This window comes from Acanthochromis polyacanthus, chromosome 4 (genome assembly GCF_021347895.1).
Source record: "Acanthochromis polyacanthus isolate Apoly-LR-REF ecotype Palm Island chromosome 4, KAUST_Apoly_ChrSc, whole genome shotgun sequence".
In the NCBI taxonomy this organism is placed as follows: domain Eukaryota; kingdom Metazoa; phylum Chordata; class Actinopteri; family Pomacentridae; genus Acanthochromis; species Acanthochromis polyacanthus.
In genome coordinates, this window is record NC_067116.1 from 18,246,291 (window position 1) to 18,262,578 (window position 16,288).

General features: G+C 42.3%; 1 protein-coding gene across 3 annotated transcripts in view; it reads left to right on the forward strand.

Moving 5' to 3' along the window:
• The window catches only part of LOC110965809 (collagen alpha-1(XXIV) chain), a 103,820-nt gene that overhangs the window by 46,059 nt on the left and 41,473 nt on the right, over positions 1–16,288 (forward strand). For 2 of the 3 annotated variants that reach the window (XM_051947462.1, XM_051947463.1), the window contains 10 exons: positions 4,385–4,429; positions 5,240–5,293; positions 5,776–5,829; positions 7,419–7,472; positions 9,716–9,769; positions 9,866–9,919; positions 11,038–11,082; positions 11,284–11,337; positions 12,090–12,134; positions 15,599–15,652. In XM_051947462.1, coding sequence (XP_051803422.1) covers positions 4,385–4,429; positions 5,240–5,293; positions 5,776–5,829; positions 7,419–7,472; positions 9,716–9,769; positions 9,866–9,919; positions 11,038–11,082; positions 11,284–11,337; positions 12,090–12,134; positions 15,599–15,652 — 513 coding nt within the window. The remainder of the gene's footprint in view (positions 1–4,384; positions 4,430–5,239; positions 5,294–5,775; positions 5,830–7,418; positions 7,473–9,715; positions 9,770–9,865; positions 9,920–11,037; positions 11,083–11,283; positions 11,338–12,089; positions 12,135–15,598; positions 15,653–16,288) is intronic. The other variant, XM_051947464.1, reaches the window with a different exon arrangement.

Sequence of the window (16,288 nt, forward strand, 5' to 3'; positions counted from 1 at the left end):
AGCCATGGAAGGCCACCAGAACCGCCGCCGGAGATTTGATAAGGTCCTGAACTCCCCTGGGTGGCAGGCGAACTGGCTGGAGTGAACCCACTGTAGAACCTCCGAGCGGGCAGATTCGGGGACGAACAGAGTTCCTGGGGGACCAGCTTCGGGGAATACTTGGTTCTGTTGAGCTCGTTTTACTACTGATTCTATATTCCAATTAAGACAGGCCAGGTGGCGAGGGGACAGGATGGGCTCCGGGATCTTAGGAGAGGCATCGTTAGAGAAGATGCGGGACAAGGCATCGGGTTTGCCATTGCATGATCCAGGACGATAGGCTAATGTAAACTGGAATCGATCAAAGAATAGCGACCACCTGGCCTGTCTAGGGTTTAGTCGTTTGGCGGTCTGCAGGTATTGGAGGTTCTTATGATCAGTCCAAACCAGAAAGGGAAGCTCCGCTCCCTCCAGCCAGTGACGCCACTCCTCCAGCGCCAATTTGACTGCTAACAACTCCCGATTACCGACATCATAGTTCCTCTCGGCCTGTGACAGTTTACGTGAGAAGAATGCGCATGGATGAAGCTTCCCATCCCCGCCGGCACGCTGAGATAGCACCGCTCCCACTCCGGTGTCCGAAGCGTCGACCTCCACAATGAATTGTTTGGTCGGGTCTGGTTGAATGAGAACTGGGGAAGAGACAAACAGAGATTTTAACGTGACAAAGGCATGCTTAGCGGCAGGTGTCCAGACAAACGGAATAGCGGCGGACGTGAGTGCGGTTAAGGGGGAAGCGATCTGACTGTAGTTACGAATGAAGCGGCGGTAGAAGTTGGCAAAGCCCAGGAACCGCTGAAGCCGTTTGCGGTCCCCGGGCTCCGGCCACTCAACCACCGCCGCTACCTTGGCTGGGTCCATCCTGACCTCTCCCGCGGCAATGATGTAACCCAGGAAGGACACCGACACTGCATGAAAAACGCACTTTTCAGCTTTGACGAAAAGACGGTTCTCGAGCAGACGCCCGAGAACCGTCCTTACGTGCCGTCGGTGCTCCTCCAGGCCGCGGGAGAAGATCAGGATGTCGTCGAGGTAGACGAAAACGAACCGGTCCAGGAAGTCCCTCAGGACGTCATTGACGAGATGCTGGAAGACGGCCGGGGCATTGGTCAAACCGAAAGGCATGACACAGTACTCAAAATGCCCCAATGGAGTGTTAAAGGCCGTCTTCCACTCATCCCCCTCCCGTATCCGCACCAGATGATAAGCATTTCTGAGGTCTAATTTTGAGAAGATCGATGCGCCGTGTAAGGGAGTAAAGGCTGAGTCTATGAGGGGAAGGGAGTATTTGTTCCGAACGGTGATTTCATTTAATCTTTTGTAGTCCACGCATGGTCTGAGTCCGCCGTCCTTTTTTCCCACAAAAAAGGTTCCAGCCCCGACTGGAGATGTGGACGGACGGATCAGACCGGCCGCTAGCGATTCTTTGATGTACGTTTCCATAGCAGCTCTTTCTGGTTTTGAGAGGTTATACAACCGACCTCTAGGAAGGGGGGCACCCTCAAACAGATCTATGGCGCAGTCGTACGGCCTATGTGGAGGCAGAGACACGGCTCGGTCTTTATCAAAAACGGAAGCCAAATCGTGGTATTCTGTGGGAACGTTGGTCAAATCGGGAGGTAACGACCGCGGTTTTGTTTCCGAATCCCCTGGGTTTTGGGCGGATACTAGACACTTGGCATGACAGTCTGAACTCCAAGTCAAAATTTTCCCTAGCTGCCAATCTACTTGGGGATTATGAAGTTTTAACCAGGGATAGCCCAGGACAATAGGCGAATTTAAATCTGACAGTACAAAAAATACGAGTAATTCAACGTGATTGCCTGAGGTTCTGAGGGTGACTGGGACAGTTTGGGCACTCACCTGGGCTAAACGGCGACCATTGAGAGACAAGGCACATAAAGGTGGTTTTATAGGTTCAGTAGGTAACGAAAGTTGACTGACCAGAGTTTCATCAATGAAATTGCCCTCTGCTCCAGAGTCCACCAGAGCCCCTACTGTGGACCGGTGCGTCTTCCAGCATATAGACGCAGGTACCTGGAGATGAGTCAAAAAAGGGGAGACAGAGGTTTGGCTCACCCGGACCCCCCCAGACCGAGGTGAGCCGTGACGTTTCCCGGCCTAGATGGGCATGTGGCCACTAGGTGTCCCCGTTCTCCACAGTAAAAGCAAGCTCCTCTCTTTAGACGTTCTGCTCGCTCCTCCGGGGATATGCGAGCCCGACCCAGCTGCATGGGCTCCTCTCCTGACGTTGGAGTAACCGGAACAGAGAGATTCCCACGTGGAGGAGGAAGGGACGGCACTGTGGAGCCGGAGTCGCGGGACCGAGGACCAGGGCGAGGGTGGACTGGGGGGGAAAAGCGAGACACCTGTGGGTTCGTATGCCTTTTCTCTCTTCTTCTTTCTCGCAGACGGTTGTCCAAGATGATTGCCTTGTCTATGAGTGAATCTAAATCCTCGATTTCGTCTCGGTGAGCCAACTCGTCTTTTAGTTCCTCGCTCAATCCTCTGAGAAACTGAAACCGTAAGGCTGAATCGTTCCAGTCCACGGCGGCTGCTAATGTCCGGAACTCCACCGCGTATTCTGCTACACTTTGTCCGCCTTGGCTGAGGCTTCCCAGCCTCTTCATGGCGTCCGCTCCGCGCACCGGGTGGTCAAAGGCGCGCTTCATTTCCTCCGTGAAGGCGGCATATGAAGCACAGGCTGGTCTCTTATTTTGCCAAACCGCTGATCCCCACCGAAGCGCTGCTCCTGTCAATAAGCCCAGGGTATAGGAGATCTTTTGCTCATCGGTACGAAAGGTCTGTGGCTGTGCGCTAAAAACTAGGGAAACCTGCATAAGGAAGTCACCGCAGGCTCCTTGATTCCCAGCGTAGCGCTCGGGGATAGGCATCTTGGGTTCTGGAAAAAAGGTCCGAGGCGTGGCGGTAGGTTCAGGGCTCGGTGGTGGTGGATTCGGTGGGGGAACCGGTGGCGGTTGTGGACTGGAGAGTTGAGCCAGAACGGTGGTAATCTGGTGCAGCTGGGCTGTCATACTTCCCATCTGCTCGGTCAGAAGACGGCTCGAAACCCCCAGATCGTGGAGGGCTCGGCTATGCTGGTCTAAGACAGAAGGAGCGGTTGCTACCTGGGTCATTTGGTCAGAAAGGGAATGAAGCTGGGTTGTTACCTGATTCCCTGCTTCTACTAGCTCCCTTAAGGTCTTGCTGTGTTGCCCCAATAGTTGACCATGGACGGAGACTGCGTGCAGAACCTGGGAAGGGGAAGGCTCGTCTGGACCCATGTTCTCCGTTTCCATTTTTGCTGGCCGGATTGTTCTGTCAGGTCTGTAGCGAGGAGGGTGGAAACGGTGGAAGAACTGGGATGGAGTGGTGGTGATTTAAAGGTTTTATTGTGAGGGAGAAAAAGATGATTCTGGAGATGGAAGGCTGGACCTCCCGGTCTGGGTCTTGGACTGGGGTTCTGTGATGGGATTCTTATTGGCGGTGGATCGGGCTGGGGTTCGGGTCCTGGTCTTGGCTGTGGTATTGTCTTGGCTGCGGTTCTGACTGCGGACCGTAGTATCCTTGTGGCTGTGGGTTGCGCTGGGGCTCTGGATTTGGTCTTGGCTGTGGTAATCTCTTGGCTGTGGGTCAAGCGGCGGTTCTGGGCTTGGTCCTGGCGGTGGTATCCTCTTGGCGATGATTCAGGCCGGTAGTGCGTGGGTTCCGAGCAGTTGAGACTGGTGAAGCAAGGAAAGGCAGAGTTATACACGGTTTAAAGCAAAACAACAACGAATCTTCCGAATCCAATTTCTGAGACAACTGGGTTTGGCTGGCGTGTCACTAACTGTGAGTAGTTTGAACAACAATCCGGCGAAGAGTGGATGTGACGACCGGCTTTTAACTGTCAGGGTGAGATGATGACGAAGTGGAGTCAGCTGCTCAGTCCAGGCTACGTGGCCAATCACCTGAGTGGCTCCAGCTGCTGCTGAAGCCACTCTGACCTGATTAACGAGGGTGAGAGAGAACCGGTACAAAGCAACACAGAAACACATGGCAACGGCAGAGCTCAAAAGACATGGCATGACATCAGAAAGGAAAACCCCACAAGGGTTAAAAAGGAGTCTGTAGCCAGCAAGGCAGGACGGGAGTCATGACAGTCCCTTTGCGTCTTTTATCGACATACCTTGAAATGTCCAAATATATAAGATAATGCGGGCGTAATTCATTTTTACATACTAAGTTACTGTAGCTAAATAGAACAAATTAGTTTTAGAACCTTTTTCTACAATATCAGCTGTTATCGGCATCATTTCTTTTCCCTCTTCAACTGTCTCTCTATCCTTTCTTCTCTCTGTGGCAGGGCCCACCAGGACGAGCTGGCCTGCCTGGATTGAAAGGTGATAAGGTGATCTAAATATTTATATTATTGCAGTGCATCTGTTTGTGATCTGGCACTATCCCATTTTTAGAGATTCTGCTGACATTTTGATAGCACAGCCACCAACTCACCCTTCATGAGCAATTTGAATGTTGGCAGGCCGAGTGAGTTAATGTGTAGGAAAAAGTAATAGAAATAACATTTTTGAAAAAAATATCTAAGTGCACTACACTTAGAGTAGTTATATATATATTTTAAAAACTTGGTCGTGTCATCACAAAATGGAGAAATTAGGTTGAGTGTAGCCAAAATGAAATGTGGACCAAGAAGGTAATTTTGACACTGAAAAGGCAAAAAATGTGTTTTAGTGTATATAGCCAACAGGAGAACCAGTGGAGAACAGGCCCGTTATCTTGGTTGGTGATTTATGTTGCTTATTTGTTAGCCAACATTGCAACTAACATCTGAGAAGTTTGCTGTTCCCTGTCAGGATATAGCAGTATAGTATTGTCTGTTTAATGCTGGTAGCTGTACGGATACTAACTGTAAAACTAATGTGCAAGTTTAAGCTGGTATCAGTCGTATATGTTGTGTGGTGTAATGTGACATACTGTGGGGAAAATAAAAGTGTTTTTAAGTTCTAAAATCCTCCATTTTCATTTGAATACTGAGTCAAACTTTTGATCACAGATTGCTTTTGCAGTTTAAAGGTGTTCCTGCACACTGTACAAATAGATTATGTAGTGGCTGTGTCTTATCTTTTTTTTGTGGTCGTAGTATGGTTGCTGTGGGAGGGCAGTGTTGTGTTATATCTCTTTTTGATACTGTGAAATCTAGGGTGAAGTGGGACCGAGGGGCGAGCCAGGAGAGATGGGGTACCAAGGTGACAAAGTAAGTCTGTCAGGCCATCTTAACTAAACATCTATTATTACTTGCGAATTAGGAAGAAATAAAAGCTTTATAATGACATTTCTTGGCTAACAAAATGCTTATATTTTGTTAGCTTCACATGGGGTCTGACAATGCTTTCATAATTAATGCATTTTCTTCGATTTTTCTTAATATTTTACACATGTAGAAGTGAGCTTTGTTTTTCTCCTGCTGTGGCAAATAATCAGACAAAGCAGAACATTTGTCTTTGCAAAATCAGAAAAAGATTAGTCAAAACTGTTCCAGTCCAGAAATGCATTAAAATGAATGCAGATGTTGGCTCATTAATCACATGAAGTCATCACATAATGCTTGATCCATGCCATTAAGGGTTTGTACACAGGCACATCCAGACATGCAGTGCTTTGTATGGAAATGGATGAAACATGCTTACAAAAGGACGTGTTAGACCAATGTGTGAATGTTGTTTTTGAAATTTTCAGGGTGCTGCTGGTGCTCCTGGTCCAACTGGGCCCAGAGGGAAACCAGGACCACCGGTATGTTCGTGTGAGTGTGAATGTGTCTGTGTAGGCAAAGCTGCATGTGTAACTATTACTGAAGGTGTTAGAACTTGTGCATTTGCATGTTTGTAGAGTATGCGTGCCATTTTATGTAGGTTCTATTCAACTTTAATAGACAAAGCCAAGTAAACATTTTGTACTGCAATAAAATCTGGATCTGTTTCTTTTCTTTCTTTTGGGTTGTAAACTAAAGTTGATTTGGTGACATTCACAACACTTCACCGTAGGGTAGAGCACTCCAATAAGGGGAGGAAAAAGTGTAATAGAAATTTTGAACAGCTTCTTTTTTGCTTATCAGTGGAAATAAAATGAAACATTGACAACTTCCCTGAACGATGATTTTTAAACAAGTCAAAGTGCTGTCCTGTCCACAGCATCTAGTTTCTATGCAGCATCGGCTGTTGCAAGAAATTAAGTTGCTACATGCCTTAAATAATGAGAATAACCACATGGTTTACCTAATTTAGTGACACGAAGAAAGAAAAAGAAGATTCACAGCACCACCACAAAGTTACCACTACTAAACTTTTATCAATTTTGTGTTTTCAGCAAACTAATTTTGCTACATTTCGACTAAAATGTTCTTTAGCAAAAAGTTACAAAAATTTTCTAAGACATGTCTAAGACTATGATCGATTGATTGATTGATTTCTTGATTTTTGTCTCATGCACAAAAGTGTGCCCAACCCTCATGGGTTTACGAGACACCAATATACCAGCATTGCAGCAGAGTACATCCAAAACAACACAATATTCTGCTGCTCAATCCTTGAACAAAATATGTTGCCTTTTATCCCAGGCCTGGCAAAGAAATTCTGCTATGATAAAAATCCTCTTCTAAAACATAACTCTAGTTTTTCATGGTCATCCAACCAAAAGAAATCAAAATAAGCAGAGGGCATCTTACTGAAAAGTAAGATGACTAACTATGACTAACTTCTGAAGTTTATATTCTGAAGGAAGAAATCAACCGATTTTACTGATTTCCTTCTCTACATTGAGGTTGATAAGTGAAACCAAAAAGCCTAATCAATATATAGGAAGATAATGTTTCTCATTTAAACAATTCTCATTGGAGACTCAAAGCAAAAACAACAAAACAACAACTAAAAAAACCAACAGACTTCCACATGACATATTTAGTAGAGTGCAATTCTGTGTTCTATAAAAGAAAGATGTAAAATACATTTCTAAGAATGCTTTTTATGTGGATTACGCTTAAGCAAACAAAAACTGCTAAATATGAAATGAATTAAAGATTTTGGGTTAGAGTTTGCATGGCTAGTGATGGATTGAGTGACCTGAATTAAGCATTGATACCTGCTAAGATACAAAGCAGCGTTATATTGCCACTGATGATGTCTGTGCTACACCCATCAGTGTGATTAAGCTTTTATTAAATAATCTGAAATAGTTAGAAGGACATACTGTACCCAGACAATGAGTAGTACCCACAGGAGTTGCACAAGAGATTGTGGAAATGCACGGAAAACAAATAAGTAAAGTTGAAAAAAATGCAGTTTCTTATTTCTGTTTGTCTTTGTATCTTATTGCATTGTAAACAGGGTAAAATTGGAGAACTGGGGCCACAAGGACCACCTGGGCCACCGGGACCAGAGGTAGGACATACATGTGACAAGCTTTCATATTTGACACATTTTATTGGTTATTTAGTATTTATTAGTTTTTTTTTATATTATCGTCATGACAGCTACCTGTTTCTGCATACAGTGAGATCTGTAAGCAGAAACATTTACAGCAAAAACCAGTCCACATAAAATGACACATGATGACACTGCGTGAACTGTGGCTTTAGGTCATTATTTCTTTATTTTGTTTACCTGAAGTACACAATTTAGGTGTAATAACTTAAATTCATATTCCTGTTTTCTACAATACTTGCAATTAAGTAGGCTGTGCTTTACAGAGGGTCAGTTTTCAGCTGTCCAGGACAGGTTCCTATATTTGTTTTTCAAAGTATAAACCTGCTGCGAAAACACAGTGAGAATAAATGTAAGTAAACAGAAGTTTTTCAGCCTTTGCCAGTGGGTTGTGGTATAGTATCTAAATGCACAGAAACATTATAAAATTAATACAAACTCAGTACAATAAGACATTACTACTACTTTTTTTTTTGCTCTACTTGGGCACAGAGGAATATGCAGAATAAAAGAAAGATGGATTGTGAAGTAGCTCAAACACAGACGTGCTATAAAACATAATCCTCTTGCTGTATCTACGTTACCAATTACACTGTGTAATGTCTTTGGCGCAAAGTCAGAATGCTTTTTTTATGGCTGCTCCCACTCAAGATTATGATCACTTACAAAGACATTAGAAAGATCGACACTGTGGGGGGTTAAAGTAGCAGGTAGCAGCTGAAAAATGTAATCTTCACTGCACATATGTCAGGTTTTAGCTGCAACCTAGGGTGTTGTTAATGATGAGCATATGTTGTAGGGCAAATCTATTTAGTACAGTGAACTGCATATAGACAATTAAGAACAATCCAGATGGTTGATGACAAGTTTTAACCAGATTGCTAAGCAGTCATGGCCCCTATAAATCATACTGATTGTATGCCTTCCTTATCTATTTCTGCTGGATCTTCACTTTGATCTATGTTCTGATGTCTTGAAAACTAATGGAGGGATTACTTTGCAATTTAATACAGATTTTCATGTCCCACAAAGAAGTGATCCTCTGGCATTTGGGATGGTGTTATGTGAAATACCTAAATCTTACAGATCACAATGATTTAAATGAAGACATTCATACTTGCCAGGGGAACTTTTTAAATGTTGGTCCTTCTCCAGACTTTCCTTTAGTTATATCATCAGATCATATTCTCAACTTTGTACTCGATATGAATGGTTTTATTTAGTACTGCATTTGCTGTGGGTACTCGTGTTTTTTTTTTTTTTAGACTTAAACACGTTTCTTCTTTTGCAAAAATGTACTCTTGCACATCTGTAAATCTGATGACATAATCTGAACAGGTGTCTTTGGCCAGTAGATGACCTTTTGATAATCTTATGACCTTTTCTTCCCTTACCAACCCGTACATCAACAGTTTCACTGAGATATATGGCAGTGTAACATGCCAGAAATAATAAGTGCAGCCTGCTGAGGCTGGTAGTTGTGGTATACTTAGGTCCTGTTGATTACAGACTTTTACAATATTATGTGGTGCACTTATGTTAGTGAGATTAGATTTTATCTGATACAGTGTTAAATTATTCATGTTTAACTTTCAAACTGAATTTGAGCTCAGGCCTCGGACCCCAATACTTTACAACCTTCATCCTTTGTGTTACAAAAACAATGATAATTTGTCCCTTGGTTCTCCTCTTCTGCCAAATTCCCCCAGCCTGTAATTAGATATAGAATACCTCACCTTTTGTCAAGAGTCATTGTTGATGCTGCAAAGCACATGAGAAGCATGGAAAACATAAAAGACACTGCAGTCAGGAGTGCTAAGTCACCAAAAGTCATATAGGACACAGCCAACAGCTGTATTTTCTGAACTGAGTGATTGAGTCATAGCGTGTCTGAAGGTATTCAGCTTCTTTCAGCTCAGAAGCAATCCGTCAATATTTTTACATCTGTTCAAGAAGCAACCCCTTAAGATCTTATCTTATTATTTATCTGATTTGGAAGTAGGCATTGCTGTATGACCACATATGTAAGCTCATTATATACCCGCCATTTTAAATGGATTGCACTTCTGTGCCTCCTGTGCTTTACCCAGGACTGCACTGATTTAAATTAATATTTTTGATCAAACAAAATAAAGCCATGTGAGTCATGACAGGGGACATGAAAACATAGACTAACAATGTCTCTGTCCTGATTTTGCAAGGGGTTTCCTGGGGACATTGGAGTGCCAGGACCTAATGGTCCACCTGGACCAAAGGTAGAACAACATATCTCTCTCCCTACCTCCCTCTCTATTCACTCATCCTTCAGTTTACTTCATCCAGTTGAAATTATGCATTGGACTGTGTTTCAGGGTTTGCAGGGTGCAAGAGGGCCACAAGGCCCGCCAGGGCCCAAAGGAACACTGGTGAGACAATTAATCATGCAACTCAATTCTACATGTCTGCTCAGCTTTTGTTTCTCTGATACAGAGAAATGGAAAATATGGCTCAGGTTTTCCATTTGATCATTAGTCTAAGATAAGATTCATTATCACAGTCTTATCCAGCATCTAGTCAAATCCCAAACTGCTTAGATGCTGGGGGGAGTTTTTTCTCTGCTGTATCTCTTAGGGCATGTTCCACCGGGTGAAGTCATGATTCACTATTGGGTGCTTAAAAAAACAAGGCAGAAATTTTTTCCAGCCTTGGAAAAAGGAACAGAAGTGTTTGGAAAGTGTACAACACACACAGCTTTTCTATTGTGCTGATCGTAACAGAATTGACCTGGCACCCATTCAGAAAGGTGAGGAGTTGGCCTGCGTACTCTGCTATCACAAACGCTAGTCAGATAAAAGTGCCGGCACAAGCCTTAATACCCAGGAGCTTAGAGGTGGAAAGTAACAAACCACATTTACTTAAGCGCTTGTACTTGAGTAAAATATACAGGCTTGGTACACAGATAGAAGATAGAAATAGATTATATTTATCTGATAACTGTGGTCTCTATTGTATTGTAGGCATGGTTTCATATGCTGTGGGAGCACAGTGAGGTATTTTTAGAAACTTAGAAATGTCTCACATAGATTATTAGGATTGAAGTGGCCAGACTTTGTTCTTTTGCTTGAGTCATCCATTAGTGTGTATGTACAGCGTGTTGTACATTCGAGACTTTTTTATACAATGTCGTGATAGATTACCAGATGTCTGTGGGACGTTTACGTCATCATGTTGTTACATTTACATACATACAGTATGGAAATGATTAAAGAATTATTACTCTTTTTTTAACTGTATAAGTCAGTTCATTCTGTTACTGAGTTGGTATCAGTATGTGTCTTGAGATTTTAAGCTATACAGGGTTAGGAATAATAATATAGTTACTGTTAACAATGAGTTTATTTTCTTTTTGTACATTAACATTTTTTTAATACATGTGTGCATTTGATCTTTTGTTTTGGTCCTAAAGCTGTGTTCACTCAGCAATAGGGTTCTGTTGTGTATGTCTGCTTGGAAAAATTGTGTTTTAACTGTACTGTTTCTGCAGGGTGAGGAAGGACCACTTGGCCCACCTGGCAGCGCTGGCCCTACTGTAAGAACTCACAGATTCACACAGTGGATATACACAAAGACACACACGCTCACATGTTTAGCCATTTGCAGGTGGTTTGAATGAAACAGTTCCCTTAGAAGTTCCATTAGGAAGCAGCTGGGAGGAGATGAGATAAATGCTGTGAGCTTTACTATCTTTTGATCATTACTTGTTTGTGTGTGTGCACATGTGTCTTTGTAGGGGAGACCTGGAAGGAAAGGCTACATAGGTGAACCTGGCCCCGAAGGTTTAGAGGTGGGTCTGCTTTTATAACTCATAAGTTTTTTTAAGTGTACTGAGCATTAAAACATATGACCCTTACCAAATTCCTAAATAGTTTTAACTTTTGTTATTAGTACAAACCAGGGTAGGTCATGTGTGTAGCTGAAACATTTTTTACATTCTAAGAATGTCAAACAGCAAATAACAAACTCCTAGAAGAAGTTAAAGCAAAAAGAAAGAGTCCCTTAGTATTAGTTGTTAACACGTTGCACTGGGCACATATTTTCTTTTCAGTGAAGATTATTTTACCTTTAGTTACAGTGTCAGTTCAGTTTTTTATACATAAGTAGCACAGCATTCATTCATTCATTCTTGGAATACCCCTCATTTATTGCATTTTGAACCTTATACAAATCCCGTGCTATGACTAAGGTATTGTGCTTCAAAATCTTGTAATTCTGAATTCTAGTCTATCACATACCTCTGACTGCTGGTAGTCAGAGGCATGTGGTAGACCATGTTTTTGAACCCTGTACTGCTTAAGCTAAACATGCTCTTTATTAGGAGAGAAAATGATTTCTTCCAGGGCCGTCATCTTAGCTGATGGCAGACCACAGTATAGAGCAGCATAAAATTATTCACAGCCCCATGCAGTGTGTGTGTGTTCCTTTTTACACTTGTAATATCCTGTGAGTGCTGTGCATGTAGCTGTGCAGGATGGTGGCCGAGATCTCTTTAATTACAAGACACTAACCAGCATACTGTTTGATGTTCACTGCTTACAGGGAGAGAAAGGGGACACGGGAAATGTTGGAAAAATCGGACCGCAAGTAAGTCGCTTTCACACTTTAATTAACATTAACATTAATTAACATCCATCATGCTGTGCAGTTGCAGCTTTTCATTAAATCCCTTTGCATGTGTGTTGGTACAGAGCCTATACTGTAAGTTTTCTTTTCTTTTTTTTATTAGTTTCAGTTCTTATCCTTAAACGTTTTTAATAGTGTGCTCAAAATTAATTAGATTAAGATAATGAATCCACTGCTTCCACAAAGCTAATGAATTGCTCCAGTGTGGCGATGGTGGAGGAAGTCACAGGAGCACTTTCTGGTGTCTTGATGTCTTCCTGACCCTTTTTTATTGCTAAAAGAAATGTGGATCCTGTCCCACCAAGTAGTGTTTTCATCATGAAACTGGCAGAAGACCACAGTAGAGCAGAAGGAACACCCATCCGAGATCCTCAGTGGAAGTGACCTCATTTGGGCTTGCACGTTTGTTTCAGGCTTGAAGTCTGCAAAAGTGTGTTCTTTGTATGTTGTCCAAGAATCATGATTATGTTGCATGTTGTTAGATTGTAATAACGATGGCTGAAAAGATGCTTGGTCTTTATCCAGTGTCCCAAAATATTTGTAGTTTGATTATTTCTAAAGCTTCTGATTAACTGCAAAATCATGTTTGTTTTTTTTGTATCTGTCTGCTTGTTTTTCATGCAAGTTAATGCCTCATAACAAACAGGGATACTGTAGAGAAACGGTGGGACATTTCCCTTTTGTAAAATTCTCACACAGACACAACTGCTCTGAACATCCAAAGCATGCGTGTCCTTCCTGGAGGCCCCTTAATGTTAATATTTGCATTCTGTACATAGTAGAGGCAACTGAATGAGCCATGTCGGACTGTGTTGCTGCAGTGCACATATGTAAAGCATTAGGCAGTTACTGAGCAGAGGGTCCTTTGAAGCCAAACAGGAACCACGGGGCTGTGCAGAGAGAGAAAAAAACTCTGAAACATATGGCAGCTCTAATGAATGCCATTACATCACTTTCCAGATAAATTGAACGTGTAAGAAACTGAGAAAGATTATTAACCCAGGGTTGATGCAATAAGGCCTTAGTCCACCTGTCTTCACTGAGTGCCCCTGTATCACCATGAGGCCTCACATAAAGTGTTTCAAGTGAACTTTTACTGGAGGTTTTACGAGCATTGTATATTTTAGCCAATTTAGGTTGGCTGCTGAGTGTTCGATTTTCATCTCACTTTCCAGTCTACAACTAGCAAAACATTAATCAGACCTCAATTATCAAAGGCAACTACAGGTGCGCTTTGAATTGTGCTTGACATGTCAGCCAGTGTGCTTTGATTTTCATGTTACTGACTCCCTGTGTACTTACATGAGGGCATGAGAAAGAGACACGTGTGAAGGAGACCCTTAATACTCTTAACATTATGTGACTTAGGCTGGATTTCTTCCCCAAATGTAGGGTTAATGGGGGTAGCAGTACTTTTGTAACAGAGGCTATGCAGGCTGGGAAACCAGATCACCTTCTGAACATTACTGTTAAAGCTCCCATGTCAAGGCCCTGTCACACAGAAAAGCCTTTTAAACCATTTCCTTCTGGTAAATGATACAGGGTACCACATTGTCCTACTTCATGTCCCAATTAAGGGATTTGAGGTCAATTTAGAGCTCCTGTTCCCATGCCTGCAGGCTGCATCCCCTCACTGGCACTCTGCTACTAAACCATTGCTCAACTGCTTTACCTGCATTCAGCTGGGCAATACTTTTAATAGGATGATAAATGAGTAACACTTTCCCATTGTTAGACTTTTTTTTAGCTGAGTTAGGAAATAGCAAACAGAACAAAATCTTATTTTGCTTGTATTAGGGATCTGTTCCTGTCTCACTCTCTAATTTTTGTTTTCTCTCTCCTTTGCTAGATACATAGAGGCATGCAAAATTAGACAAAAAATACTAAAAAATAAACTAATATATTATATGTATTCATATATTGTATAAATTAGTATATACAATAATAATGCCATAATCAAAGAATGTCTGTCATGTAGAATCTTCTGACCTGTTAAAGATTAAGTGTTAATATATCGTGTGCAACACTGGACATTGGCCCCACACAGCAGAGACAGCCACAGTCTGACCACAGTGGCTTTAGTGGTTGGCCTGCAGTTGGGCAGTCATATGAATTAAAAAACACTTAGATTCAGCGTCCTGGTGGCTCAGTGCAAGTGCTGTGGTTCTGTGCACGTGCAGTATTGTGGCTTTAGTTTAGCTCTTGTTAAGTGCGTGTGGCTGTATTGTTTGTATCCTTTCTGTTTGTTGCCACTCTTCATAGTTTCAGTGTTTAAACACTAGGCATTGTTTTAGAAATGTAAACACAATGACAAAGTTTCAAAATCCCAGTGGCCTTTTCTGGTTGGAAGTCTAACCAGCCACCCATAAATCTTCCTGTTGGTCCTGATCTCCAGATTGTCCTGTGGAGAGGCTGGCACAGGTCCAAACCATAGCCCCTGTCCCAGATGACTGGTCTGGAAATGGTTAAGCTCCTCTCATAATTTAAATTACTGCATTTAAGTTAGCTTGTGCATTCCCCATAAGGACTTCTTTACAGAGTAATTCGCTTGTTTTGGGGAGGCATCTGTTTTGAATTTCTGCATGGTGTAAAATTAGTATGCAAGTAGTAATTCCCAGTTATTGTTTTTGCATCCATGAAATGTTTTTCTTCCTTCTTGCCAGACAGTGTTTTAGTTCCACAAGTCACAACAAGGTTGCAAACTTTTCTGGCTTCACTGAATAAGGGCAGGTGCCCATGTATTGTTTGTGGCAGGAAATTTCAGGCAAGATCATTGCTAAAATGATGACCATGATTGTTTTGATCAATACTGAGATCACACTTATTTATCACAATCGTTGATTTTCTGGGACAACATATTTTACTGCATAATCACATTTAAATAAACAAGCAAATAAGCAAAGCTTTCTGTTCCATGCTGCATAAAAAATGCTGGGTGCTTTTTGTGTTGGTGGCAGCATGTGGCCACATGCACTTTGTTCCATGGCGAACAATTGTAGAAACACACGGATGGGCACAAAACAAAACCTAGGAAAACAGCCTGATACCTTGTTGTCACTTTCATATGGGTTGTAAAACAGATTTCAGCCGTATAAAAGTATGCCAAGTTTCCTGGTAAATAATCATGTGTTTACATTGCTTTGTTTCTTTGTCTTACTGTAAGGTTTTTAGTTATACAAGTCAAAATGTGAATCTGTGTTATTTAGAAGTAGCGGTAGTGAAATTATATTCAGCCCAACTTGTAGGTTTCTCCTGCTTTTTGCTTACGTAAGTGTTACATTGTAGTCTGTGACTTCTTACATTCCAGGTGTCATGACATGCTGAGAAGTAAACCTTTAACGAACCAAGATCAGGTCTTCACGCTGACGTAATTTCTTGTGAAGTCTTTTTGTTTTACAGCGTCTCTTCTCTCCTCTCTTCTTCAGGGTCCAATAGGCCTGATCGGGATAGCTGGGGTGATAGGAGTTCCCGGTGAAAAGGTAAAGAGTGTGTTTCTCTGTCATTAAGCTGTCAGACAGCATCGGCCGCTTGCTTGTCAGTGGCAGACCCCTATAATTAGGCCTATACTAAGCGGCCATGGCTTGATGCCCCAGAGGCCCCGGAACACATGCTTGTATAAACACTCAACACTCTCACATCCACATCATTAACAATATTGTCAAATCTATGACACCATTACTGTCTTTCATGCCCCCACCCCTCTGCCGAAGCAGGTATTTCAGTGTAGATTCAAAAGAAAATTTCAGGTTATTAGTCGACAAGCCTTTTTAGACAAGTTTAGCTGTTACTAATGTCAACGACCTACTTGTTGCTGATTGGTGTCATTAGACAATGGACAGTGCTGACCTGCATCTTGTACATTTGCTTATTTAAATGCATATTCAGTTATAAAACATTAAAGGCAATAGCAACATATTTGTAATGGCAGTTTAATCATGCTTGAGATGCTATCTCCATGTTTGACTGCTGCTGCATCTCAACCTAATGAAAAATGTTGCATGCAGTTCTGCAGCATGCAAAATCTGGCTGTTGATTATTGACAGACCTCCCAAAAACACCTCCTTTTTACCATCTTCATTGTTCCCTCCCTCTATCTCAGCCTGTTGCCCTTTCCT